At 43.2% G+C, this 26,349-nt stretch overlaps 1 protein-coding gene across 8 annotated transcripts in view; it reads left to right on the top strand.

Moving 5' to 3' along the window:
• Positions 1-26,349, top strand: part of HERC4 (HECT and RLD domain containing E3 ubiquitin protein ligase 4) — a 193,660-nt gene that overhangs the window by 142,564 nt on the left and 24,747 nt on the right. For all 8 annotated transcript variants that reach the window (XM_085881932.1, XM_085881927.1, XM_085881929.1 and 5 more), the window contains 3 exons: positions 10,178-10,289; positions 10,389-10,578; positions 16,810-16,982. In XM_085881932.1, the coding sequence (XP_085738058.1) occupies positions 10,178-10,289; positions 10,389-10,578; positions 16,810-16,982 (475 nt within the window). The remainder of the gene's footprint in view (positions 1-10,177; positions 10,290-10,388; positions 10,579-16,809; positions 16,983-26,349) is intronic.

The following is a 26,349-nucleotide window of genomic DNA, read 5'->3' as shown; positions in this document are numbered from 1 at the left end:
ACAAGGGTGAAGGTATGTATCTTGGTAGAGGATACTATAAACCTAAGAGACAAAGGGGTGTCAGACATCAATTTAGAGGAGATGGGATAATTGATACTCTAATGTGTATTGGTTCAACTATTCTTAAACATAAAGACCTAATTGGTTCAACTGCTTCTACTGTGGGAAATGTAGCAGGTGCTGCAAAGAGCATAAAAGATTCCCAAAAGGAATCTCATAAATTACAAGCAATTAAAGAAATTAAGAAAGGCAAACCTCAATTGTCCCCCCAAGAAGGACAGAAAATAATTAAAATACTTGGGTCAGGGTTTCAAAAGTTTTAACATCTTTTTTCCTAAATAAATACAAGTATGGAAGCAATTGATAGTATCTATGATTTGGATGATACTATTATCATCTCAAACTCCACGAAAAAAGAAGATTACTTCAAGGTAAATGCAATAACTGGAACAGACTGGAATACGAATGGTACAAAAAGTTTTGAAATAAATAATCAACAAACCGATTTGAATCTATCCGAAAGTTTCTTGTTGTGTAAATTTAAATTCACTAAGGCTGGGAATAACACAAACGCTACACTCGTAAATGATTTCTTCTGGAAAATGTTTGATAGTGTTCGTTTGTACATTGGAACACAAGAAGTTGAAGCGGTTGATTATGTCTCTGCTGTATCTGAAATGATGAAATTTACACTATATACATTCAGTGATAGAATGGGAAAGGGGGCGGTCGAAGGTTTTATTCCTGATATGTCAACAGGAACAACCACAGACCCTGGATATACTCAAAGGAAAGGAACGTATACTGACGATACAAAAGCAGTTAATAGTTTTACTGTGGCAGTTCCTCTTAAAGGTATATTTGGATTTTGTGATCATGATAAAGTTCTGTATGGTCTTCAAATAAGATTTTCAACTACAAAGGAATGATAATGAAAATAGATTACTTTTTGGTGTTGCTAGTGCTTTTGGTGATCAGAATAAATTTGTAATTGATGAAATGAGTTGGTATATTTGTGAATATACTCCAAATCTTAAAACAGAAGAGATGTTGAACAGAAGACTTAACTCAAAGAAACCACTCAGTGTATCATACCTCAAAAGAAGATGTCAACACGTTGAACTAAACCAAACCACTTACACGTGGAATTTGGGTGTTCTGGAAGGAAAGCCACGATATCTGTGGTTCATTTTTAAAAAACAAGATGGCGATACTGCTACTGATAAGAATGCATTGAGTGATAATGCTAAGGTGAAACAACTTCGTGTTTTTCTTGATGGAACATTTTATCCACGAGATAGATTGGAAATTAATTGGGAAAAAAATGATTATGCTGAAGCATACAAGTCTTACCAAAAGGTGTGTGAAAGTAATGGAAATAAAGAACTTATTTTGGATATGACAGCATTTAAAAGTTTGGATACAATCTATGCATTTGACCTGAGTGCTCAAAAGGAAAGTATAAAGTCTAATCGAGTGGAAACTTCCCTATGCATTGAAAGAGGAGAGAGTGAAGAAGTTGATGCATATTGTTTTCTTTTGGAAGAAACAGAATTACAGATGAATACAGATGATGGTGTTATGATTAGTCTCACATAATTTTTTGTTAAATAAATGAGTGGCAAAGTACCAACTGGGGTGTATGTTAATCAAATCAATCTTCATAAACTATCATCTTGTGTTCAAAATCAAAAGCCTTGTACGATTAACGTTAATACAATTCAGAGAAAAGGAGCAGTAAGAATTGATGTTTTGCTCACAAGAGAACAGGTTAAAATCTTGAACGATACTGGCTCACTTAAAATTAAAATGACAAAACCAATGCTGAAAAAATATTCAATAAGAGAGACGAGTGGAGGATTTCTCCAATTTCTAATTCCTTTATTTGCTGGTTTAAGTGCGGTTGGAGCATTGACGGGTGGTATTTCAACAGTGGTGAAAACTGCCAACGAAAGGAAGGCTCAACTCGGGCTCAAAAATAATTGGAAAGACATAACAAAGAGTTGGAGAAACAAATTAGTGGAAGTGGTGTAATTGTAGATTTTGCTGAAAAACTTGAAGGTCTGCCTGATAAAGCGAGATTGTTAGTTGGAGATATGCTTTCTTCTATCGCACAAGCAGGTGTAAAATTAACTGAAAGAGGTAATGGATTATATCTTTCTAATAAATAAATGAGCATTGATGAGTGGTTTGAAGAATTTGGAAAGAATACAACATCAAATTTACAACTTGTCAAATATTGTAAGAAATTAAAAATTCATAATGTGGTTATTTATATGAGAGATGAATTAACAAATGTGCCTAAACATACAAAGAATATTATTATGAACTTGGAAGATAATAATGGGAACGGTTCTCATTGGGTTTGTATTTTTAATAGTCAAGACAAATATTATTTTGATAGTTTTGGTCTTCCACCACCTGTTGAAGTCATCAAATTCTTTCAGAATTAAATGGTGTTTATCAAACATTTCAAGTCCAAGAATGAAATTCCAAGTGTTGTGGTCAATTATGTCAATATGTGTTATTTCAACTCAACAAAAATAAAAAAAAATTTCTGCCATTATTTTTAATCTAATATAAATGACTTATGTTGGTAAAGATGGTTCTATCTTTGGTGTATCCCAAGAACTGGATATTGATTTATCAAATTATTACACAAAGGCACAGGCTGAACAACAAAAATATAATATAACCAAAAATATTAAGATGAAAAATGCTTATAAATTAATAAATTATCCAAGCCCGACTGACGCGAATGACTTGGTGAGATTAAGCAATTTATCACAATATATATCCTTAGAAAAACGGCTGTGTATTCCAAAGATACAGAAGTGTTGATTTTATTTCCAGGTCATACAGAATTCACAGTTCGAATTAAAATATTTTTTTTTTATAAAGAAGGGCGTATCGTTTGTATGAGAATAGAACAATGGGGGTATGATATGAATGATTTGGGGTATAAATGCTCATTTAAAATTGACCAAAAAGACCTGGAACAATTAAATCAGTCTCGTAAGGAAGAATATTATCCACTTGGTATAGAGAATGAGTTTTGTGGAGCCACGATTCGTAAACAACAAATAAAAGAATTTAATAAGGTAAATATAATAATGGTTTTGCTCAAGTTTATATCATGAAAACAGAAAAAACAGGATTATATATTATAAGTCGGGAAATACAAAATGATTTAACTATGGGAAGATGGGGAGGAGTTTCGTGTCATAATATTATTCTAACATATATTTCTAATACATAAAGGACGGCAAGAAGGCTTCAAGAAAATTGTCATTTCTGTGTCCAAGCATATCTTCAAGAAAAGGGTATTCGGTATATTAATAAATATGTTCTACAACATAAGAATGAGGTATTTTCAATAAAAGATTGGCATTATACTGATGTTGATAAACCGACAACTTTAGATTTAATTAGAATGTTAAATAATGAAAAAAATATGAAGTTAAGAAAACGTAAGACTCTTTTAGAAATTCAAAATTTTTTTACTGGTCTCCTGTTGTAAAAAAAATTATTTTGGATACAGGAATAACAAGAAATCCCGATGAATGTATGTATGATATTCTATGGGGTGAAGCGATTCAAGGATAGTAAGGGACGAGGAAGGAGTTGAAGAGGAGAGAGGGAAGAAAGAGAAGGAGGGGAGAGAGAGAGAGAGAGAGAGAGAGAGAGAGAGAGAGAGAGAGAGAGAGAGAGAGAGAGAGAGAGAGAGAGAGAGAAGAAGAAGAAGAAGAAGAAGAAGAAGAGGAGGAGGAGGAGGAGGAGAGGGAGGAAAGAGCGAGACTGAATAAATATGGAAACCAGTGAAATGAAAAAAAGATTGGGGTTATTACAGAAAATAACCCAACCCACCGAGGAGGAAAACAAAGAATTGACAAGTCTTAATTAATTAATATTTAATGAACAAGTCTTAATATTTAATTGCAATACTTTCGATAAGACTATTGTCATCGGCAAGATATTGATTTTAATTCGTTTTTCTTTTTTTTTCTTAAATAAATAGAGAGAGTAAAGTCGTTTCTAAGGATTCTTTATGTTTTAAAAATTAAGATTAAAATGTGCATGTTGGAAACTAAAAAGGTTTTCACACTCTATCGGAATTTTTCTCATAAATAAATGAATTATTGTCTTAAATGTAAAAAAACGAATACGAAAAATATTTCATATTTTAAAAGTAAAAATAACAGGGTTATACAAAAAGGTATATGTTCGGTGTGTGGTTCAAAAAAAATTAATTTATCTCCAAACACAAACTCGGAGGAGATATACAAAAGTTTTTATCAGGAAGTAAATTTACAACTACTGGAATACCAGGGGAATTACATCTTCCAGGGTATTCTTTCTGTGGTCCAGGCACAAACTTGGATAAAAGATTAGATGAGGCAGACAATCCTAAATCATGGAGTAAGCCCATCAATGGGGTTTATGAAGTGTGCATGAGGCACGATATTGATTATGGGAATACCACAACTTTGGAAGAAAAGCATGAAGCCGATAGAGAAATGTTGTATAATTTGTCTCTGATACAAAATCCAACCTTGAGAGAAAAAGTTGATCGGTTCATCGTGAAGAAGATGATCAGTGCTAAATTGAAACTTGGACTTGGAAATTCAAAAAACTTATCAGCTCCAATGATGTCATTAAGATTGAAGAGCAATTCGCTGATGAATAACATAAACCAATATTCACAAAGTTTCGTAGAAGGAAGGTTTATTCCAAGGAAGTTGATTATATCTGGTCTGCTGATTTGATTGAACTCAATAATGATAAGGGGTACAAGTATGCTTTAACCGTTATTGATTTGAGGAGTAGATACGCATGGGTTGTCCCTTTAAAAAACAAAACAGGTAATACTCTTATGTTAGCCTTTCAACAGATATTTAATAAAAGTAAGAGAAAACCTGAAAAATTGTGGACTGATGAGGGTGGAGCGTTTTATTTCAAGACATTTATGAATTTTCTAAAAAAATAAGTCTTACATTATACAGTACCTTTAATGAAGGGAAGGCCGTTGTTGTTGAACGTTTTAATCATACCTTAAAAGAGAGACTATATAAAAAATTCACACAACTCGGTTCACAGCAATGGTCATCTTTTATTCAGGATATTGTGGATAAGTATAATGACACGATTCACATGTCAACGAATATGAGACCATCAGAAACATTTTCAAAATTAAAATATGAAAAAGAGATTAATGTCAGAAAACCTAAGTTCAAAGTTGGTGATATCATGAGACTATAACCTCATATAACCTCACTATAACCTCAGGTGGAAATCTCATTTTGGAAAAGGTTATATTAAATGATGGACGAACGAACTTTTAAAAATTGTTGATGTAATAGATACGGTTCCTTGGACTTAAAAGATATATGATTTTGAAGGGGAAGAGATTTTAGGTTCATTTTATTCACAGGAATTACAAAAGACAAAACTAAGTAGATAATACCCATGGGAGCAATGGGTTGGTCCTTCACTCCCTCCTGCTATACACCTTTGTGGGTATTCGAGGGTCAAGTCCGAGGTGTATAACAGTATAGAATGTGTGTCAAAGGGGACGTTCTTAGATCTGTGAACCCCAAACACAGAATCCTCAACTGAATAGTCAAGGCTTAACTTTTGTTTGTTGGTTGTGTGTGTGTGTGTGTGTGTGTGTGTGTGTGTGTGTGTGTGTGTGTGTGTGTGTGTGTGTGTGTGTGTGTGTGTGTGTGTGTGCGTGCAATGGGAGCAATGGGTTGGCGCTTCACTCCCTCCGACTACTCCGTTGTGGACACTCGAGGGCCAAGTCCGAGGTGTATAACAGTATAGAATGTGTGTCAAAGGGGACGTTCTTAGATCTGTGAACCCCAAACACAGAATCGTCAACTGAATAGTCAAGGCTTAACTTTTGTTTGTTGGTGTGTGTGTGTGTGTGTGTGTGTGTGTGTGTGTGTGTGTGTGTGTGTGTGTGTGTGTGTGTGTGTGCGCGCAATGGGAGCAATGGGTTGGTGCTTCACTCCCTCCTACTATACACCGTTGTGGACACTCGAGGGCCAAGTCCGAGGTGCATAACAGCATATAATGTGTGTCAAGGGGGACGTTCTTAGATCTGTGAACCCCAAACACAGAATCCTCAACTGAAATAGTCAAGGCTTCAGAGTGTGTGTGTGTGTGTGTGTGTGTGTGTGTGTGCGTGCATGCGTGCGTGCGTGCGTGCGTGCGTGCGTGCGTGCGTGCGTGCGTGCGTGCGTCCGTCCCAACCCTCACATTCAAAATCTCAACCCCAATCCTCACATTCAAAATCCCAACCCTCACCCCAACCCTCACATTCAAAATCTCAACCCCCACCCCCAATCCTCACATTCAAAATCTCAATCCCCACCCCCAACTCTCACATTCAAAATCTCAACCCCCACCCCCAACCCTCACATTCAAAATCTCAACCCCAACCCCCCAACCCTCACCCAACACAATGTCTTTTTCAAAATGAGATTTCCACCCATATATATTTTTTTACGTTTTTTTTCTCTTCTTCCAATTCTGTCTTTTAAGGCTTTCAGGTTTGATGATGTAGAAAGGGGGATTAAGCCTGCACTTTCTTCCCAGAACTAACAATATATATTTTTAAATGTTTTTTTCTCTTCTTCCAATTCTGTGTTTTCAGGCTTTCAGGTTTGATGACGTAGAAAGGGGTGTAAGAACTTTCTTGATATTGCTCTCATCAAGCACCATCCAACAAAGAACTACATCGATAGGTTTAGATCCTAAAGAGTGGTAGCATTTCAAGTCTCCAAAATAAACCCAACTTTCCAAGTCTCCAAGGTATAACCACATTCCTGTTGAGTTTCCACGATACGTATCACATTGTGAGTTATCAAGCCAGAACCCACATTTCAAGTCTCCAAAAATATAACCATCTATCCAAGACTCCAAGGTAGAATCACAATTTCCAGAAATATTGTGGGTTTCGGTGATAGATCTCACATAGTATAACTGTGGATCATCAAGGAAAACTCCATTTTTCAAAATGTCTGAAATTTGTGAGTCTCCAAGGTAAAACTTGTATTCTTGCTCATCAAGGTATAACTTGTTCAGTGGGTATTGTCTTGATAACTCGCAATGAGTACGATTTCTGTAAAACTCTTTTTCAGGATTTTGCTGGTCTCCAAGGTATAACTCTTTGGTTGGGCCATCAAGGTCGAGCTCGTTCTGTGGGTCTTGGTCGCTCATAAGGTCTTCAACCAAGCCAACAATTTCACCCCAAGTTGTAGCAAAGCCGTATTTTCCCCCAAATACCCCAAATACCTCAAAGCAGTATTTTCATTTCGTATTTCAGATACAATTTCCTGTGAGAGAAAATAATAATGTATTAAATAAGTGATTTAATTATTTCATGAGTATGCTTCAATCAAACTTTGAAAATAGGAAAATAAAATCTTACCTCAACAGATAAGAGGTTTGAATCCAGTTCATCAACTTGAAGGTTTAGTTCCATACAAGTAGTCGATCTCCAAGGAACCCCAAAGTCATCCCACTCAAGGCCTCGCTCGTTCCGTGGGTCTTGGTCGCTCACAAGGTCTTCAACCAAGCCAACAATTTCACCCCAAGTTGTAGCAAAGCCGTATTTTCCCCCAAATACCCCAAATACATCAAAGCAGTATTTTCATTTCGTATTTCAGATACAATTTCCTGTGAGAGAAAATAATAATGTATTAAATAAGTGATTTAATTATTTCATGAGTATGCTTCAATCAAACTTTGAAAATAGGAAAATAAAATCTTACCTCAACAGATAAGAGGTTTGAATCCAGTTCATCAACTTGAAGGTTTAGTTCCATACAAGTCGTCGATCTCCAAGCAACCCCAAAGTCATCCCACTCAAGGCCTCGCTCGTTCCGTGGGTCTTGGTCGCTCACAAGGTCTTCAACCAAGCCAACAATTTCGCCCCAAGTTGTGGCAAAATCGGTATTTTCAGATCGGTACAATTTCTTGTGAGAGAAAATAATAATGTATTAATTAAGTTATTTAATTATTAAATGAGTCGATGCTGAAATGAAACTGAAAATAGGGAAATATAATCTTACCTCGATGGATAAGAGGTTTGAATCCAGTTCATCAACTTGAAGGTTGAGTTCCATACAAGTGGTAGAGCTCCAGGCAAGCACACAGCACACCATTGCCAGCAAAAAAAAATGTTTAAAATGGAGCCTGGGCTTGAGGCCTTTATACAGAAAGACTGGTGGGTTGGTTTCCTTTGGAAATTCCCTGGGCAAGCCCAGGCAAGCCTTTGTTTGGATATTTTTCAAAACCATAACATGCTAGAATTTTCTAGTGATTTCTTTGTGAGTCAGAGATGAACTGGAAATGATGTAAGAGTAGGTGGGGCTTAGCAAAAGTGGGCGGAGCATAGGAAAAGTGGGCGTGGCTTATGAAAACACCACACGGAAAGTGGGCGTGGCTTAGAAAAAGTGGGTGGGGCTTATGAAAAGTGGGCGTGGCTTAGCAAAAAAAATAACCTGTGGCTCAGGAGGTGGTCAAACGAGCATTAAGAGAAGTTTATCATTTCGTAATGGCACAAAAGGGGTATCTTAAAAAATATAAAGATTCAAATGTTTAATTTTTAAATATTTTAAATGGGGATTATTGTGCAAAGAAAATTAAACTATTGAAGGAATTTGAGAATGAACAAATCTCTATAGGTTCAATGAGTGAGCTAAACAATATGCATTGGTTAATTTAAAAAAAATGTCCACCCATCCATACAAGCTCCACCCACACATTCACCCATCCACCCATCTATTCACCCATCCACATCAAACTTCACCCACATAAACCCTGCCCACACAAGCTCCACCCATATAAACCCCACCCACAGAAGTCCCAACGTCCCCACGTCCCCACAAACCCCTGCCCACACAAACCCCTGCCCCACACACAACATGTTTATTTAATTTTAAAAAAGTTTCCCTAGGTTAAAAGGGGAGACAAATGAATATACCTTGGGATAAAAAGGGGGTTTACTTTAGGGGAAAAAATATGAATCGCTGAAAATCCCCCATTCATTTACATGGGGAAAAGTGAGCCAGAATCAGTATATTCACCCTACTCACATCGAACAACATCCTGCCTTTTTTGTATCCAATGCCATCAGAACTGTTGACCCTCGGCAGCTTGTTTCTTTGTCCCATAATATTGAAGACCATCAACAAATCTCCAGCTTGAATGACCTTACCTTCCCTTGAAGTCTCAGAGGTTAAATGCTGAGGAATCCTTATGCCAGTAAACATTTCTCCTTTCTGGAAGTCCATGACCATGCATGCCTGGTGTTGGCTTAATCGTTAGGGTGGTGGGCTTGGCATCCTAGGATCCTGAGTTCAAATCCCACTCGGTTGTTGGATTAATACCAGGTGGGGTTGACTGCCTGTCATCCTTCCAAGGTCGGCAAAATGAGTGCCAGCTTGCTGGTATCCTGTGTCAGAGTGGCGACCTGTCCAGGATTGTGCCTAATAGCCAAGGAGACTGCTTAGGCAGCACCACTGCTCTGCATAGAGTATGGTCCCAATGGATGGATGGGTGGATGACCATGCAATGCCGATATCCACATCTGGCAGTCATCGCCAGAGATTATATTTGGATGCCAGTGGAGAGCAATGACATTAAGTGGAGCTTCTCACAGTACAATCACCTACTCAATCATCGGAGGGGAAGCTTGACACCAACAAACACGAAAATTACAGCCATGATGTGCTTCATTGGTGACATCAAGCAGAAATTTGATTTGTGAATAAACAATTGTTCCTCCCTGGAACCTTCTTTTTTGTCTTAAATTACAAAGCCATAGAGAGTAAGGACAAGTGTCTGATTACTATGAGTCCAAGCAAAGCAAGTGGCATTTTAGAATAATTTCAATTATCTGTAAGACTTCAGTTGTAACTTTCAAAAAAAGAATAATTCAATGCAAGGGCACAAATAACTGCTTCTTTTTCCATTGATAAAACAAAATGGAATTTATTTTCTGAAACAGAATTTAGGTTTTTTTTTTAAATGAAAATTACTGGGTATCCTATTTCCTGAAATAAATTAATGAGTTTAGTTTTCATATTTGTAAAAATGGAAATTCTTTAGTGTCTGGCATGTGTTGATAGTTTGTGTGTTTTATTAAAAAAAAATTGTAACCACTTAGCATGGATGAACACTACGGAACGAGTTCACGCACCTCTGGAGTGGACATGTATGCATTAAGACAGGCCTGCCGACTCTTGGAACAAGTGAAGTGTCAGCATGTACTACAGGAGGTATGTTGTACCATCATTTAAAGTGTCATTCTTCACATAAGAGGGTAGAGAGCAGCACAGTCAGTAGTTGAGTGCACAAGACTATGTGTTGTCTTGCAGGTCGCTGCCAGCCTGGAGAAGTACCTCATTCCAAACCTATCTCCATCACCACCAGATTTTGAAGCCATGCGCCTCTTTTTGATATTGCCCGAGTTTTCTTTTTTTCAAGATGACAACAGCTTTTCCACACTAGCCATCCCTTTTGCCATGGCAATTGCCCGACTTATGCCAGCTCCATCTAAAGTGCTTGGTAATAAACATACTACTCACAAAATCTTTAATCATTTTGAAAAATTACATTTATATTAGAGAATATTTGCAAAGTTTGAAGTTGATTGGTATAGATTACATATTTATTATTTATTTTCTCAGCTTTAGTTAGTCATTTAGATATTGCTGAGCACAACAATGACTAAATGACTTCAAATAAGTCACACTTCAGAATAGTGTTTATCGGCTTTATGGAATTTCTCTTTAGAAATACATCGTGGCTCATGAAAACGAAATGACTTGAATATTTTGCATAATGACATTTGCCAATGAATGTAATGCTTTGGGTGGTGGACGGTGAAGATATATGAATTGTTTTTGGTAAACTGGTATGGCCTACTGGGGCTTACAAGGTGCTGTTAGTTGAGAGGGCAGTAAATGCGAGATCAAATAAGATGACTGAGAGACCATCAACCTGTCTGCCACAGAATGTGTAATGCCCTGAGTAACAGCCTTCATTCCATCCATGAATGCAAGGTTGAATCTGGAAGCCATTTTGTATCAGAGAAACTATATTCCATTGCATTTCATGCAGATGATTTAGAGGTCCTCCCTTGTGTTAGTTTTGTGGGTGAAGTGAAAAAAGAGAACCGGCCTCACTTGCATATTAGAGGTTATAGGATACGAGGACAATGCACTGACATAGGGGCTGTGGGGCCACAGTTGGACACATCAAGCATTGGAATGAATGAACAGGAAAAGAGGAGAGAGAGGAGAGGTGGAAACAGCAACCTGCAAGTAATAGTTTTTGGTAGGGGTTAATAGGGTGAGAAAATATTTTATATCGGGATGGGGGATGACATGACACTGTGGTGCACTGCTTGTTTTAAAGCCTGGAGGGGAGAGGGTGATTGGCATTAGCAAGGTAGTTCCACAAACTGAGAGAAAATAATGATATGTATATGTGGGAAAATTACAGAATTGTTTTTTTCCCCACATACACATATCAGTCTCAGAAATAAAGAAGGGGGAAAAAGAATGGAGGTGGGTGATGAGCCTTGATCTTCAGAAGATAAACAGAAGGGGATTACGAGAAGAATATGCATGCCCTGCAGGAGATGGGTCCGAGTGCTTTGAGAGATATTGGAGCAAGTAAAATGGAGACTACTGATCTGTCAACAATGAGAGCAACAAGCCTTGTGCTTCATCCACATCACAAGAGGTGCCAATAATCCTAAGTTTGAGATTCCACAGAATTTAGGAGAGAAATGCAATGCTGTGCTGTCAGCCCACATGGAAGAGTAGTAGCTGGACAGATTGGGGATAGACAAAAGGGCTTATTGGAGGGGCTAAGAAGAGATCATCTTGACGGAATGGAGAACAAGTCATAATAAATGCCTCAGACCAAGGACACAATGCCAATGGCTTTAAGAAGATGGCAGGATTGAGTCAATCTGCCAAGTGTCGGTTCTGCAATGTATAAACAGCACTTTCACCTTCTCTTGGGATGCAACTAAACTCGTGTCAGAACAGCTGTACATACAAAGGCACAAAATTTTATGTAAAGTAATTCATTGGACCATCTGCAAAAACTTTAATACCACAGTCTCAGAAAAATCATGGAAGCACGAACCAAAAGCGATAATTGAAAACAAGGACGTAAGTGCTCAAGTATGAGTTGACCATCCCATCAAGCGTCAACATAGCAAACAAAGAATTGCGACCGGACATGCAACTCGGATACAAAAAAAGAAAAGACGGCATTGCTAATAGACGTGTCAGTACCCAGCGACTTTGGTCTGGATAATGCAGAAATTAGCAATATGACCAAATATTAGGATATGAAAAATGAAGTCAAAGAGCACCTGGAAGCTGAAGAGACACACATTGTGCCAATGGGTGTTGGAGCAATGGGAGTGATAAAGAATAACCTCACTGAGATCTTTTAAACTATACTGGGGAAAATTACTCCAAACGAACTACAATTGGAGGCTGTTTGGAGTTCTTTGACGACATTGAAAACAAGTCTCAGAACAAAAATGTGAACAAGAAAACTTCCACAAACTGATCCGAGAAATATGATTTACCGAAATGGAGGTGGATAATTTGAACCCTGGGAGGATCCTGTTCCACCTTCTGAATCTTGCAAATGGAGATTATAATCAACGATAGTAGTACTCTTTAAGGCCTGGTCACACCTTGACGTTTTAGCCAGCGATGGCAACGTATTAAAATTGATGTAAAACGCTGGCTTACGTTGAACTTTTGATGTTTTTTTTTAAAGATTCGGACGTATTCATAGCGACTTGGTCTTATGTATAACGCATTGGTAACGGACACAGAACGTTTCGTTGTGTTATAGATAACTTATACCAACGAATGCTGAACCTGTTATCGGCCTACACAACCAATGCCCAACGATAGTCTAACTTAGGCATAGCGCGTTGCACGCATCGCCGACGATGTCATGACGTAGCCTATTAAAAGGCTGACGCATAACGATTAGAATCATAACTGCCGTAGAAATGGAAGTGTCAACATCGCGGTCACACCTTGGCGATCTTGCCAGCGTATGCCGACCTAAGAAAAATGTGTCGAAAACGTTGGGGTACGTCAAATACGGTATGAGTAAGTTTGGTATACGTGAGTAGAACACTAAAGTACGCCATCATACGTCGTAGTAAGTAGAGTACGTCAAGAAATTTTAAACATGTTCAAAATTTTACGACGTACTCGGCGTATGACACACGTTCGGCATGCGATGGGGATAACTTTTACACACGATATGTGGACGCTTACACACGTTCACAAAGGCTACTTATAAGCTACTCATAAGTCGAAACACGTCGCGGTAATGTCTTTTTTACGTGAAACTTATTTCTAACTTATGTTTGACGTGCTTTGAACCAATTCTTTACGTAGTCCCAACACACATCGACGTATGTAGACGTATTCCAATGACGTCTTCCGGTCGACAAAAAAAAAAAATTAACGTGTTTCTATCTTACAACTGCCATATAAAGACGTGTTCCCAGCGGTTTTGGGAATTGGTATATAAAATGCTGCTCATAAAAGGGGAACCCAACAGTGTTTTCGAGTCCTTTTTGAGTCGATGTCCATGTCAGCAGTAACAGTATCAGTATCAGTATTAGTATTAGTAGTAGTTTGTTCATGTTGGCAGTAGTAGGTGAGTGTGAGGGGGAGGGTGTGGGTTATGATGGATCGTCCTTGCGTCCGTGTGTCCACGGGTAGGAGACATCTTTGCACCATTGTTCGAAGTTCTTCACGGCTAATTTTTCATGGGGCTTTTTCAACAATGAGCTATAGCTTGTTTTTACGATTTAGGTCTATTCATAATGTGTTGGACAAATGCACAATGAACTAATAATGTGCATAGAGCGCTTTGATTACTTATAGATACGATATACCAACGAATAATTATCGTGAAGCCGGCGTTCACAAACTATGCCCAACGATAGCCTAACTTATCCATATCGTGCGGCAGTTTATCTTTGCCGGTGACGTACGGTTTGCTATTCATAGGCTGCCACTCAACCATTTAAATGGCTGCATCTCCACTATTGAAAGTAGACGCTTGCGCTCAACAATTGGATTTTTTTTTACACTCAACGACTTTTAAACGGTACCACTCAGCTATTTTCATTGTTTACAATGAACGATTTAAATTGCTGTCACTCGCCTTTGTTTTTTGACGCTGGCGCTCGGAAATTTTAATCGTTTCTATTGAACGTGCTAAATCGCTCAAACCCCACTATTGAAAGTAGACGCTTGCGCTCAACAATTGGATTTTTTTTACACTCAATGACTTTTAAACGGTACCACTCAACTATTTTCATTGTTTACAATGAACGATTTAAATTGCTGTCACTCACCTTTGTTTTTTGCCGCTGGGGTTTGGAAATTTGAAGCGTTTCTTCTGAACGTGTTAAAACGCTCAAACTCGACTATTTTAAATAGACGCTGCCGATGGACAATTGGAATCATTGCCAAGCTAGACATCGAAGTGTGAACATCCTCGTCATGCCGAAGAAAAGTTTGAAGAATGCTGCAAATAAGTGTCCTGGCCGTGGCCGTGGACGCTGACGCAAAGACGATCCATTATACCGACGTCTTTCAGCCTATGAGTAACTTAAAAGTAACGTCTGTCGATGTGTGGCAACGATCGCGTAACGTGCCAACAACACGTTAATCATAGGTTAGAAATAAGTTTCGGGTACGCTAAACATTACCTCGGCGTGTCTCAACTTATGATTAACTTACAAGTAGCATGTGTTGACGTCTGTCAACGATCGCAGACCGTGCATACAACTTGTGGCCAGCGTAGCGGAACGTGTGAGTCATACGCCGGCATACGTCGTGAAATTTCAAGTATGAAAAAATTTGAGGACAACCAAAAAGTACAACGTTTAAAGCCAGCGTACAATGACGTATGGCAGTTTTTTTCAGCGTGCTCTCAATGTTATCAAAACTTACCCATAACGTATTCAACGTGTGCCAGCGTTTTAGAAAAAAAATTCAAAAAAACGTCAAGGTGTGACCGGGCCTTTATCTATGGATAAAGGCCTCATTGGCTGTCAGTACTCATTTCTGAAGCAATGACTTTGAATGATGGTAGATGCCTAATTTATGGCTGTCTCTGGTGGCCATCATCCCAGGCAATGTCATGGCTAATGTTGAGGCCTTGAAATGTAAGCTGCTGAATCTCTGCTGACAATATATTTAATAGATATCTGGGTTAATTTGATTATTGTTCAGGAGTGACAGCATGGCAGTGAGATTTGTGAGGATGGAAAAGCCTCCTTCATTTGTGAGACCGGCACCTAATGAATTCCAGATTGGCACAAAGTAACGGAGCTCCTCTCTACATTGTGTTATCCAGCACCACATACCACTGAGAAGTAGTCATCAGTTAAAATGAAGAGAGGGTTTTCCCAGAGAATCAGACGGGGCATTTGTATAGATAAGGAACAATCTCGCCTCCATTTAGAAAGGAGAAGAGCAGGTTTCATTAACAGCACATGGCAATTGCATAAGTGGAGCCTTGTATCCTGCATGCAGTGAGCTTATTAAGTAGACTGTTCTGAGTTTGGTATTTTTGTTGATTAGCATAACTGATCTTTTTGCCTTTCTCACAAATCCATATATATATATATATATATATATATATATATATATATATATATATATATATATTATATATTATATATATATATATATATATATATATATATATATATATATATATATATATATATATATATATATATATATATATATATATATATATATATATATATATATATATATATATATAAATTTATATATATATATATATAAATTTATATATATATATATATATATATATATGACAGAGGTAGTAATAACACGATGTGCAACAGTCTTTAACTTCACTGCCAGACATCTTGTCACAAAAAACTGCCTTGCTAATGCCCCTCAACTTTTTGTTGCCAATTAAATGGTCCATCGTTGGACAAACCACAATTCCAGGTAATATCGTGAGCCAGATGGTACTTGTGAGTAATGCTCTCTGAAAGCATGTCATACTGCACTCTTGAATGCAATTCACAGAGGTTATTTGATAAATTGGTTATGTCCCATCAAAAAGCCAATGTGCAAGGGTTTGCTCTGATCCCAATGCATAAACAGCTCATCTATCACCTCTCATCTCACCATGTATGCCTTTTACCTCTCAGCAAATCGCTCTTCCCCAGCCCTAACAAATGATGCTTGTTCATACATTCATTGAATTCATCTTTGTGTCTTTCCATTTCTTTTTTTTTCCTGTTTGCATAATCCTCCCTCCCACCCCCCCCCCTCAACCCATACCCCCACAACCCATCCCCCCCTGCAACTTCCACTGCATTGGTTTTGTTATGCTGCATTTGTATATTTGCATTTTTCTCTTTGTTACCCTGTTCACTTCCACTTTAGTCGAAGTTGAACTTTTGCACCCTCAGTTGTTCAGCTCTTCCATGAGCCTCTACTTTTAAAAAAATCTTTTGAGGTGGAACGCTTGGAATACAAATCCACATTCATGCTCAGATTAGAAAACGAAGTTTGAAGTTCATAGAAAGGCTGATGACAAATGATGACAGCTCAAAACAGTAACAATTAAGTGTGTGGGGGGGGGGGGGGTGGGGGTGATGGGAGATTTATTTTAAGAACATAAGAATTGAGAGTTGCCAAGTTTGCCTATATAGCTCTGGCTTTATTTGCATGTGTGCACCAGAGAACTGGTGGAGTGCTCTGGAAGCTCCGTTCTTCACTCGATTGGTGGAGTTGTATAAAAGAGTGCTCGTCTTCCTGCTCGAGATGCGAAAGCTCGGTGTACCTCCTGCTGAGCTGAGCCTCTCCCGGGTGTCACTACGTTCCTCCCTTATTGTCCTATCGATGCTGCACAAGGTTTGTGATGCCACACAATCATATTTTTATGCTTAAATTTTTTGAAAGAAAAGTGTTAATTTACATCTTTTTTTCTCTCCCTTTTTGCTAACATGTTCACTGTGTATGATTTTTATTATCTTGCCAAAACGAAGTTTTTGCAAGATATGTTAGTCAGCTTGTATTTTTTTTTTTTTTGTTTGTTTGTTTGTTTGTCTGTAATCACATATAAAAAATTCTGCAGAGCACAGTTATCATTGGAAATTTTTGTAACTTCACATATCAGAGGCCTATAGAGGTCCCTTTCAGTGCACAAAATTTTGAAGGTCAAGGTCAAAGGTTAAGGTCACTTTGTCGCAAATCAGGGGAGTTGACGAAACCCTTATTTTTTGAGTAATTTTGATCGGATCGTCTTCAAACTTCATGGGAATATAGTTCATGGTCTGGCGCTCAGCTGATTAATTTTTGGTGGCGATTGGCCTTGACCTTCATGGTTTTTTTTTGGTCTGTAATCACGTATAAATCAGTCTGCAGAGCACAGTTATCATTGGAAATTTTTATAACTTCACATATCAGAGGCCTATAGAGGTCCCTTTCAGCGCATAAAATTTTGAAGGTCAAGGTCAAAGGTCAAGGTCACTTTGTCGCAAATCAGGGGAGTCGACGAAATCCTTATTTTTTGAGTAATTTTGATCGGATCGTCTTCAAACTTCATGGGAATATAGTTCCTGGTCTGGCGCTCAGTTGATTAATTTTTGGTGGCGATTGGCCTTGACCTTCATGGTTAGCGCCTAAGGTCAAACATATTTGACCCCAAGGTCAAATTTTCAAGTTTTAGGAACCATATCGTGTAGTACCTCAAATTGAACACCTCGATGAGTGCTTTCTAGATATGTCAAGCTTGAGACATTATGATGTCATTTGGTGACATTATGAGGCAAAAGCATATTTTTCATGGTTACTCTGTAGAACGACTCTCATCGGAATCTCTCGTAGGCAGATATTCCTCAAGGAGTCGCTCCTGGTGGATCACAGCACTGTTCACCTCAGTGTGACCTTAAAGAAGTCACACGTGGTCACCTTTTGGCAAGATACGGGTCACTCTGCGGGTGACATTGGTTTATTCCAATGTTTATCTCCCTTTCTATTTTATCATGGAGTATGGTAACACTCCATTTAGAGGGATGATACGGAAAAAAATGGCCGCCCATTCATATTTGTTACACAATGGTACACTCATAAACTATAAAAGAGTGAAGCCATAAGCATTTAAAAGCCGTAACTTTTATTCTCGAGCTTTTTCTGAACTGCCAAGACTTAAAAAGACACCAGAATACATTGCTAAAGTACTACATCGGGAGATCGCTAAAATGCCAATTTGTACTTCTTCTTGTTGTTCCCCTCTAAAAACAATGTAAAACTGTAGCCCGACCTTCGTCAATAACTGCTGAAGCTATGATGTTGATTCCAACATGAGGAAATCCCTTTGTCTCTGGGCTAGTGCACGAAACAAAATTTAAAAATACGTAAAACATTAATCATTTTATTAGGAGGATATATATATATATATATATATATATATATATATATATATATATATATATATATATATATATATATATATATTGTTGTGGTTACCAAATTCGCAAACCACCATTCAGGTCCCTTAGGTGAGATATCTCGGTAAGTATATGTGTAGTTAGGCCCAAACCCGTTGTCTAGTGGGAATACATGTCATTTATGCGTGCTGCGACTCTTCAGGATAGCCGTTTTTCTTTTACTATCTTTATTTTGGACCAACCGCCATTGTTACCACCACCAACCACAACATCAACCACCCACCGCGGCGCCCTTCACGTCACACCTCACAACCGTCGCATCGCCACCGTTCTTGCGCCGCTTGTGGGTACCGGTGTTGGACTCGTGCAGGGCGCGCGCCGAACAGCGTGTACAAAACCACGGATTTTCAGCTCCAAAAACGGATCAAAAACGACACACGCCCACTTTTGTTCCGTCCAATCGGTGAGCGAGGGGCGATTTGGCCCCGCCTCCAGGGCGTTGGAGGGCGATCGCTATATGCAAATTTATGGATCAAAATGCATTCACGCCCACTTTTTCTCGGGCCAATGGGGAGCGAGGTGAAAGGTCGAAGGCAGGGGGTCAAAGATGAGAGAGCGAAGCCACGGGGCTTATATAAGCGACCGCGTTCGTCAAGTCAAGAGAGTTAAGACTTCGCAGCCGGTGGAGTTGGGAAGAAGAAGCAAGAAGGAGTTGGTCGTCGTCGTGTGCGTTGGAGTCGGAGCGAAGGGGACGGAGCTGTGGAGAGGCGGCGAAGGCAGACGAGGGGGTGCTCGCGTCGTGCCGGGAGCTGCACACCAGGGAGGCCGACGGCGCGACCTGGCCGAGGTGGAGACGCTCGTCGCGGGACTCGAGGCAGAGTAGAAATCCTCCTTTCCCCCGAGCATCAGCAACCCCCTCCTGTTTCCCCCCGCGCTGAGATAGTGCGACCAAGGGGGCCCCTTTCCCACCCCCTAACAGACACTGTCCGCGAGGCCCGCGGAGTTAAGGCACCATCGCCGCTCCGCGTCTCATCACCAGACGGGTAGGCCCGACCCGGTCTCGGCCTCAGGCCCGCCTCATCCTTGAGGGTGTTCTTTTTCTTGGTTTTGGATATGTGTTGTCGGCGCCGTCTGTGAAGTAAAATTGTATAAGTGTTGCCGTGTGCTCGCGTAGTCGGTATTAGCTCTGCATTGTGTTTCTTTTTCTTATATGTGCTTTTGGTGGAATTGCATTGTGTTTCTCTTCTTTTCTATGTGCTTTTGGTGGAATTGTATATGTGCGCTTTCCGTTCATCGCGAATAAATGTGCTTTGTGTTGAACTGTTTCCCGCTTCGCTTCGTCATTTCTTTCATTGAATCCTCATCTTGCTTCACGTAAAGGGTTGGTAGTGGGCTGAATACGCCCGATAATTAATCGAACCGTCGAGGTCGACGAATAACACCGCTCGGTTATCCCGATAGTACGGAACGGGTCGCTTAAGTGGCCCGTGTCCGAAGTCGACCTGCGGCGAGGTGCGATCGCCCGGTCTACCCTCCGTGTGGGTACTTAGGTAGGTCTAATTTGGCGAGCAACCCTATCCCACGCGGGGGCTGATTGGCTCGATCGCGGTGAGACCGAAAGGTCCACCCGTGACTGGTTCCCGGCGTTAGTCCGAGAGGGTCACGACTGGATTGTCCGTCCGGTGGGCGACGTGCCGCGATTCGAGTTACGTGGCCGTCAGCACGCCGGCGGGCGCGAATACCGTAACACTGGTGTCAGGTCGTGCGATACAAATCCATCGCCCTCCTCGCGGCACTGGTATCGGAGAACAGGAAAACGGGCTCTCCTGTCTCCAGCTAAATTCACGGGAATCGGTCCAGGGGTGAGAGAAGCGACCCCCGATTCCCTCCAAATTACGAGCGAGCTAAATTAACCCTTCACGAGAAGCAAGATGGCGTCTCAAGGCGAGCGGGAGCCGGGGGTATTAGAAATGGATGTAGAATGTGTAGGATCCATGGCTCAGGATGGAATCCCCGTGCAGGAAATGTTGATTGTGCAGGAACACGGACTCGCCCAACTGAACCCAGAGCCCGAAATGGGTGCGGCAGCGGCCGCGGTGTATGACACCTCCCCTCCCCCTCTCCACCAAAACCCTTCCCCAACCCCTGCCGAAACGGCTCACTCAAGCGCACCCGACATGGCCCAGCTATGCGCCATGCTGGCGGAAATGACAGCGAAGATAAATGCGAACATGAACGAGAAGATGGATGCGAATACACAACAAATGAACGAAAAGATGGATGCGAATACACAAAAATTGGATGCGAATACACAAAATTGGATGCGAATACACAACAAATGGATGGAATGGAAACAAACATGAAGGAAGAAATGAAAGAGCTACGGGGTGAGACGCAGAACATGGGCCGATGCCTGCAGGCCGGCATGAAGGCCGTGACCAGGGAGCTGGGAATGGCGACTCCACGTGTGGGAGCAAACGAGCTGGAAGGGGGTGCAACGGCTGACAGGCCCGCGGTGGAGGCGGGTAAAAAAATAATTCGGGGGGCGTGTTGGGCGAGGGTCGTGACAGAGGAATCGACGGTGACCAAAAGGGAAAAATTAAATGGGGAGACCAAAACGTGTGAGACGAGACACGAGGTGACGACGACAGAAACTTATAAATGTATAGAGACACGGGAGACAGAAAAAATAGAGGAGAGACAACACGATGAAGACGGGGTAAGTGACGCACACACACACACACGGAGGTAGTGGAGGATAATGGGGGTGAGCTCGCGGAGCGTGTAGGGACCCAGTGTGAGCACCTGGATGGCCTCCTCCAGGAACGAGGGGAGGGAGTATTCCCCCTTGAGGCGAGTCACGACCAGGTGAGTTCGGTCGTGCTTTGCGAGGTTGGGGGGAGGAGTGCTGCGAACGGGTGCACGGAGAGCTTGGGGGGTATAGAGGCCCCGGAGACCCTTGTGGGGACACGAATCCCCAGTGTAGTTGTCCCTGTGTGTGTGGTGCAAGGTGTGAGTGCGTCCCCGTGTGTGGAAGCGACCCCGTGTGTGAGTGGTGTGGTCGCGATGGTGCCGGAGTACGTGCTTCCCAGCACGCGGAGTGTGGATGAGGCACCGCGGGTGAGTGCCCCCGCGTGTGTGGGTGAGGCACCGTGTGTGGAAGAGGCCGTGGGTGTGAGTGAAACGGCCAGTGTGGATGAGGCACCGCGGTTGAGTTCCCCCGCGTGTATGAGTGAGGCACGGTGTGTGGATGAGGCACCGCGGTTGAGTGCCCCTGCGTGTGTGAGTGAGGCACGAGTGAATGGAGCACCACGTGTGAGTGGTATGGGTTATGCAAGGGAAACCGTGTGTGTGAGAGAGCGGTATGTGAGGGAGATGTCGGTGGGCATGCGGGAGCACGCAGCCGCGTCTCCCGGGGTGAATGTGATGGAATGGACTGTGAGCGTCGTAACACGCAGGTGTGCGTGGGTCGAATGGCGACGACGACGACAGAAGAAAGAAAGCCGAGTAGCGGCTGTAGTTGTTTCGGGGACCGTGCCGGGTTCACCCAGCAGTGAGCACGAGGTCCGTGCTGTGCAACGCACGAGACCGCCACGTGCTCGCTTGCGAGAGTGAAGTCCCGGTCCGGAAACGCCAGCGGACGGACAAAGTTTAGGCAGGATTTCGGATTTGGACCGGACGGGTTCTCCACGCGATCGTGTGTGTTAAGCTCCAACGGGCAAAGCACATGTGTTCGCGTGGGGAACCCCTCGAGACGTGGGGCTTGTTTTTTTTATGCGCACGGTGACGTCATGGCTGCACGTGGGGTTGGAATCCGGCAGGAGGAATCCCTGCCGGATGGTACCGTCAAGGAGGGACGAGGAACACGTGCAGCTGCATGACGTCACGGGCAGGTGCAAAAGTGCGCGAGTTGCCGCTGGTGCTGCGCATGAAAAAAAAAAAAGCAAGCCTCACTTTCGGGTGCACAGGATTCCTGGGCAAGGGGTGGAAGACCCCCTTGACCTGGGCACAGGATGGAAACTAGTTAGGGGGAAGGGTTAGCTTAGTTAGACCGACTTCATGGGGCAGGGGTAAGTCCTCATGGAGTCCGTGGAATGGATTAGGTAGAGGGATTTAGTGAGCTTTAGGTTGGGAAATAAAATGATTTATTTGGAGACAGTGACAGACAGTGAATGTGTAGAGTTGACGTAGTTTAGCTCCGTAGGTTAAAAGGAACGTGCTGTAGTTTAAGGGACGACGTGGGAGCACGAGTTAGTTAGGGGATGTAGTTAGAAGGATGGCAGAGTTCAGCGGTGTGTGTGTGTTGAAGAGTTGTGAGGTGAGTACATGATGAGTGAGTGAGGCCAGCGGGTCTGTGTGAATGGAGCGAATGGGGAATGCATGGTGCGATGAGTGATTGGGGGGAGGAGTGACTCCCGCCCAAGGGACCCCCGGGGTCAGTGTAGAGTGAGTTAGCTGGGTTAGTCAAATTGAAAAATGGAGGTCGTTTTGCTGTTGGTGGGAATGTAGGCTCGAAACCCATTTGGAGGGGTGCAGGAGCCCTGTTGACGGCCTTGGGAGCGTGGCTGCGAAAGGTGAGTATCACTGAGTGGGTATCCCGGGCACCAGGCTAGTCGGCCGTGGTAGGCCAAGGGCCCATGGGGGGCCGGGATAGCGTAGTGGGCACGGGTGCGCCTGCTTGTTGCGGGGGCCCGGGGCGCCATTAGCCGCGTGGGCAGTGTTGTGGGCACGGGTGACCCTCGGAAAGGGGCCTGGGAGGCCAGCCTGCCACGTGTGCGTTTCAGGGGAGGTGCCATGGGGGGCACTCCCCGGTGTTAGGGAGCTGGTAGGCTCGGAGGCAGTGTAGTGCCCGGGGGTGCCATAGCGGGAGATTCGGCAGAGGGTCGTGCCTGCCAAAGGGAGCCACGTGTCCCAGCCATGAGACCGTGTGAGGGCACCGAGAGAAAATTGGGGGGCGAGGCCCGAAATTGTGAGGACACCAACACAGGCGACGGGAATCTGGGTTGTTAGAACCAATAGTTTAAGCGAGAGGCGCTTGTTGAAAGCCCCGGGGTAGTTTAACAGTTAATGGTTAGGGTAGATTAGGAAGTGTACCCCTCCGCACCATCCATCCCCTCGCTCTCGTTGTGGCCCGCTGGACCCACTTCGTGTTATAGATCGCCGAACTCTGGGGAGGCCATTCTGAGGCTTCGTTGGGCCTCGACACTGGACGTTAGCTCTCCCTTATTCCCCTCCGGGAAGGGAACGTAGGGGTTGGGAGTAGGCTCGGTGACAGAATAGGTTAGCCGAACAAGGACGATAAAGGGGGTTAGGGGACGATTTATAGTGGGGAAGTAAAAATAAAAACAACAAAAAAATAAGTTGGGGCTAAATTGGGGTTTGACAAATTAAGGGAGTGGGTATGTACAGTGACAGGCAAAGGCGATAGGTTGGGAGGGAGACAGGTAGGTAGGTCCGAGCCCGCCTTCCGAGTGGCCAGCACCACCGCACTCCCTCCACCAACCTCCACTGAACGGCAAAGGCTGGCCACTTCATCGGCTGGCCGTGTTTTGCTTCAAGGCCTGTGCCGGCCCACTTCATCTGCCGGCTGGCTGTTTTTCTTCAAGGCCTGTGCCGGCCCAGTTCATCTGCTGGCTGTTTTTCTTCAAGGCCTGTGCCGGCCAGTTCATCTGCCGGCTGTGTTTGCCTGCAGCGGCCTTCTTCTGCGGGCTGTGTTTGCCTGCTGCCTTTGCCATGCCCACTGCCCATGTTCACCAGCCCCGTTCAATTTTTGCTTTGCCCCCCCCCCCTGTTCATTGCCATGTGCGCCAGGATCAAGGCAACAGTTTGCAAGCTGCAAGAACTGCCCTGTTGGCAGCTACAACACGGGCCTGCAGTGGCGGCCCGTGCACCGTGTTTGTGTCCATCCATCCATCCGTTGTGCTCATTGCCTGTGCCACTTGAGCTGGCACGGAGACTACGTTGTGCAGCCCATGCACCGTTGTGGTTCACTGCGTTCAGTTCAAAAAGGAAGGCCTTGGACTGCGTGTGAGCAGCCAGCCACGTTCCCTGTCACCTGCATTGTTTTGAGCCAGAGACTGCATGCGAGCAGCCTGGCTCCCTGCTAACTGCTTTTCTTTTGCAGAGTTCAGTGATCCTGGGCCATGGTTTAGTGTAAAATTTGTAAGTTAAGGTTAAGATGTACTGTAAATATGATTGCGCCCCCGGCATGTCTGTCCTAGCGCCGGCAATTTTATTTAAGTCGTCCGTGTGAGTGAGTTTGTTTAGGTAGTTACGCAGCCCTCAGGTTATTTATTTTGGGGACACGAATACCATGAATGTCGCACTCGGGGTTCTGTAGGTAAAATGTACTAGGTGACAACTACACATGATGGCACACGAGAATTTGACGACTCGGGACGAGTCTGTAAAAAGGGGAGGGGGTAGTGTTGTGGTTACCAAATTCGCAAACCACCATTCAGGTCCCTTAGGTGAGATATCTCGGTAAGTATATGTGTAGTTAGGCCCAAACCCGTTGTCTAGTGGGAATACATGTCATTTATGCGTGCTGCGACTCTTCAGGATAGCCGTTTTTCTTTTACTATCTTTATTTTGGACCAACCGCCATTGTTACCACCACCAACCACAACATCAACCACCCACCGCGGCGCCCTTCACGTCACACCTCGCAACCGTCGCATCGCCACCGTTCTTGCGCCACTTGTGGGTACCGGTGTTGGACTCGTGCAGGGCGCGCGCCGAACAGCGTGTCCAAAACCACGGATTTTCAGCTCCAAAAACGGATCAAAAATGACACACGCCCACTTTTGTTCCGTCCAATCGGTGAGCGAGGGGCGATTTGGCCCCGCCTCCAGGGCGTTGGAGGGCGATCGCTATATGCAAATTTATGGATCAAAATGCATTCACGCCCACTTTTTCTCGGGCCAATGGGGAGCGAGGTGAAAGGTCGAAGGCAGGGGGTCAAAGATGAGAGAGCGAAGCCACGGGGCTTATATAAGCAACCGCGTTCGTCAAGTCAAGAGAGTTAAGACTTCGCAGCCGGTGGAGTTGGGAAGAAGAAGCAAGAAGGAGTTGGTCGTCGTCGTGTGCGTTGGAGTCGGAGCGAAGGGGACGGAGCTGTGGAGAGGCGGCGAAGGCAGACGAGGGGGTGCTCGCGTCGTGCCGGGAGCTGCACACCAGGGAGGCCGACGGCGCGACCTGGCCGAGGTGGAGACGCTCGTCGCGGGACTCGAGGCAGAGTAGAAATCCTCCTTTCCCTCGAGCATCAGCAACCCCCTCCTGTTTCCCCCCGCGCTGAGATAGTGCGACCAAGGGGGCCCCTTTCCCACCCCCTACCAGACACTGTCCGCGAGGCCCGCGGAGTTGAGGCACCATCGCCGCTCCGCGTCTCATCACCAGACGGGTAGGCCCGACCCGGTCTCGGCCTCAGGCCCGCCTCATCCTTGAGGGTGTTCTTTTTCTTGGTTTTGGATATGTGTTGTCGGCGCCGTCTGTGAAGTAAAATTGTATAAGTGTTGCCGTGTGCTCGCGTAGTCGGTATTAGCTCTGCATTGTGTTTCTTTTCCTTCTATGTGCTTTTGGTGGAATTGCATTGTGTTTCTCTTCTTTTCTATGTGCTTTTGGTGGAATTGTATATGTGCGCTTTCCGTTCATCGCGAATAAATGTGCTTTGTGTTGAACTGTTTCCCGCTTCGCTTCGTCATTTCTTTCATTGAATCCTCATCTTGCTTCACGTAAAGGGTTGGTAGTGGGCTGAATACGCCCGATAATTAATCGAACCGTCGAGGTCAACGAATAACACCGCTCGGTTATCCCGATAGTACGGAACG

The sequence above is a fragment of the Eptatretus burgeri genome, chromosome 5 (assembly GCF_056783735.1).
Source record: "Eptatretus burgeri isolate ZD-2024b chromosome 5, Ebu_testis_v1, whole genome shotgun sequence".
NCBI classification, from domain to species: domain Eukaryota; kingdom Metazoa; phylum Chordata; class Myxini; order Myxiniformes; family Myxinidae; genus Eptatretus; species Eptatretus burgeri.
Note: the sequence above shows the minus strand (reverse complement) of the source record. Positions and strands in the feature narration are given on the sequence as shown.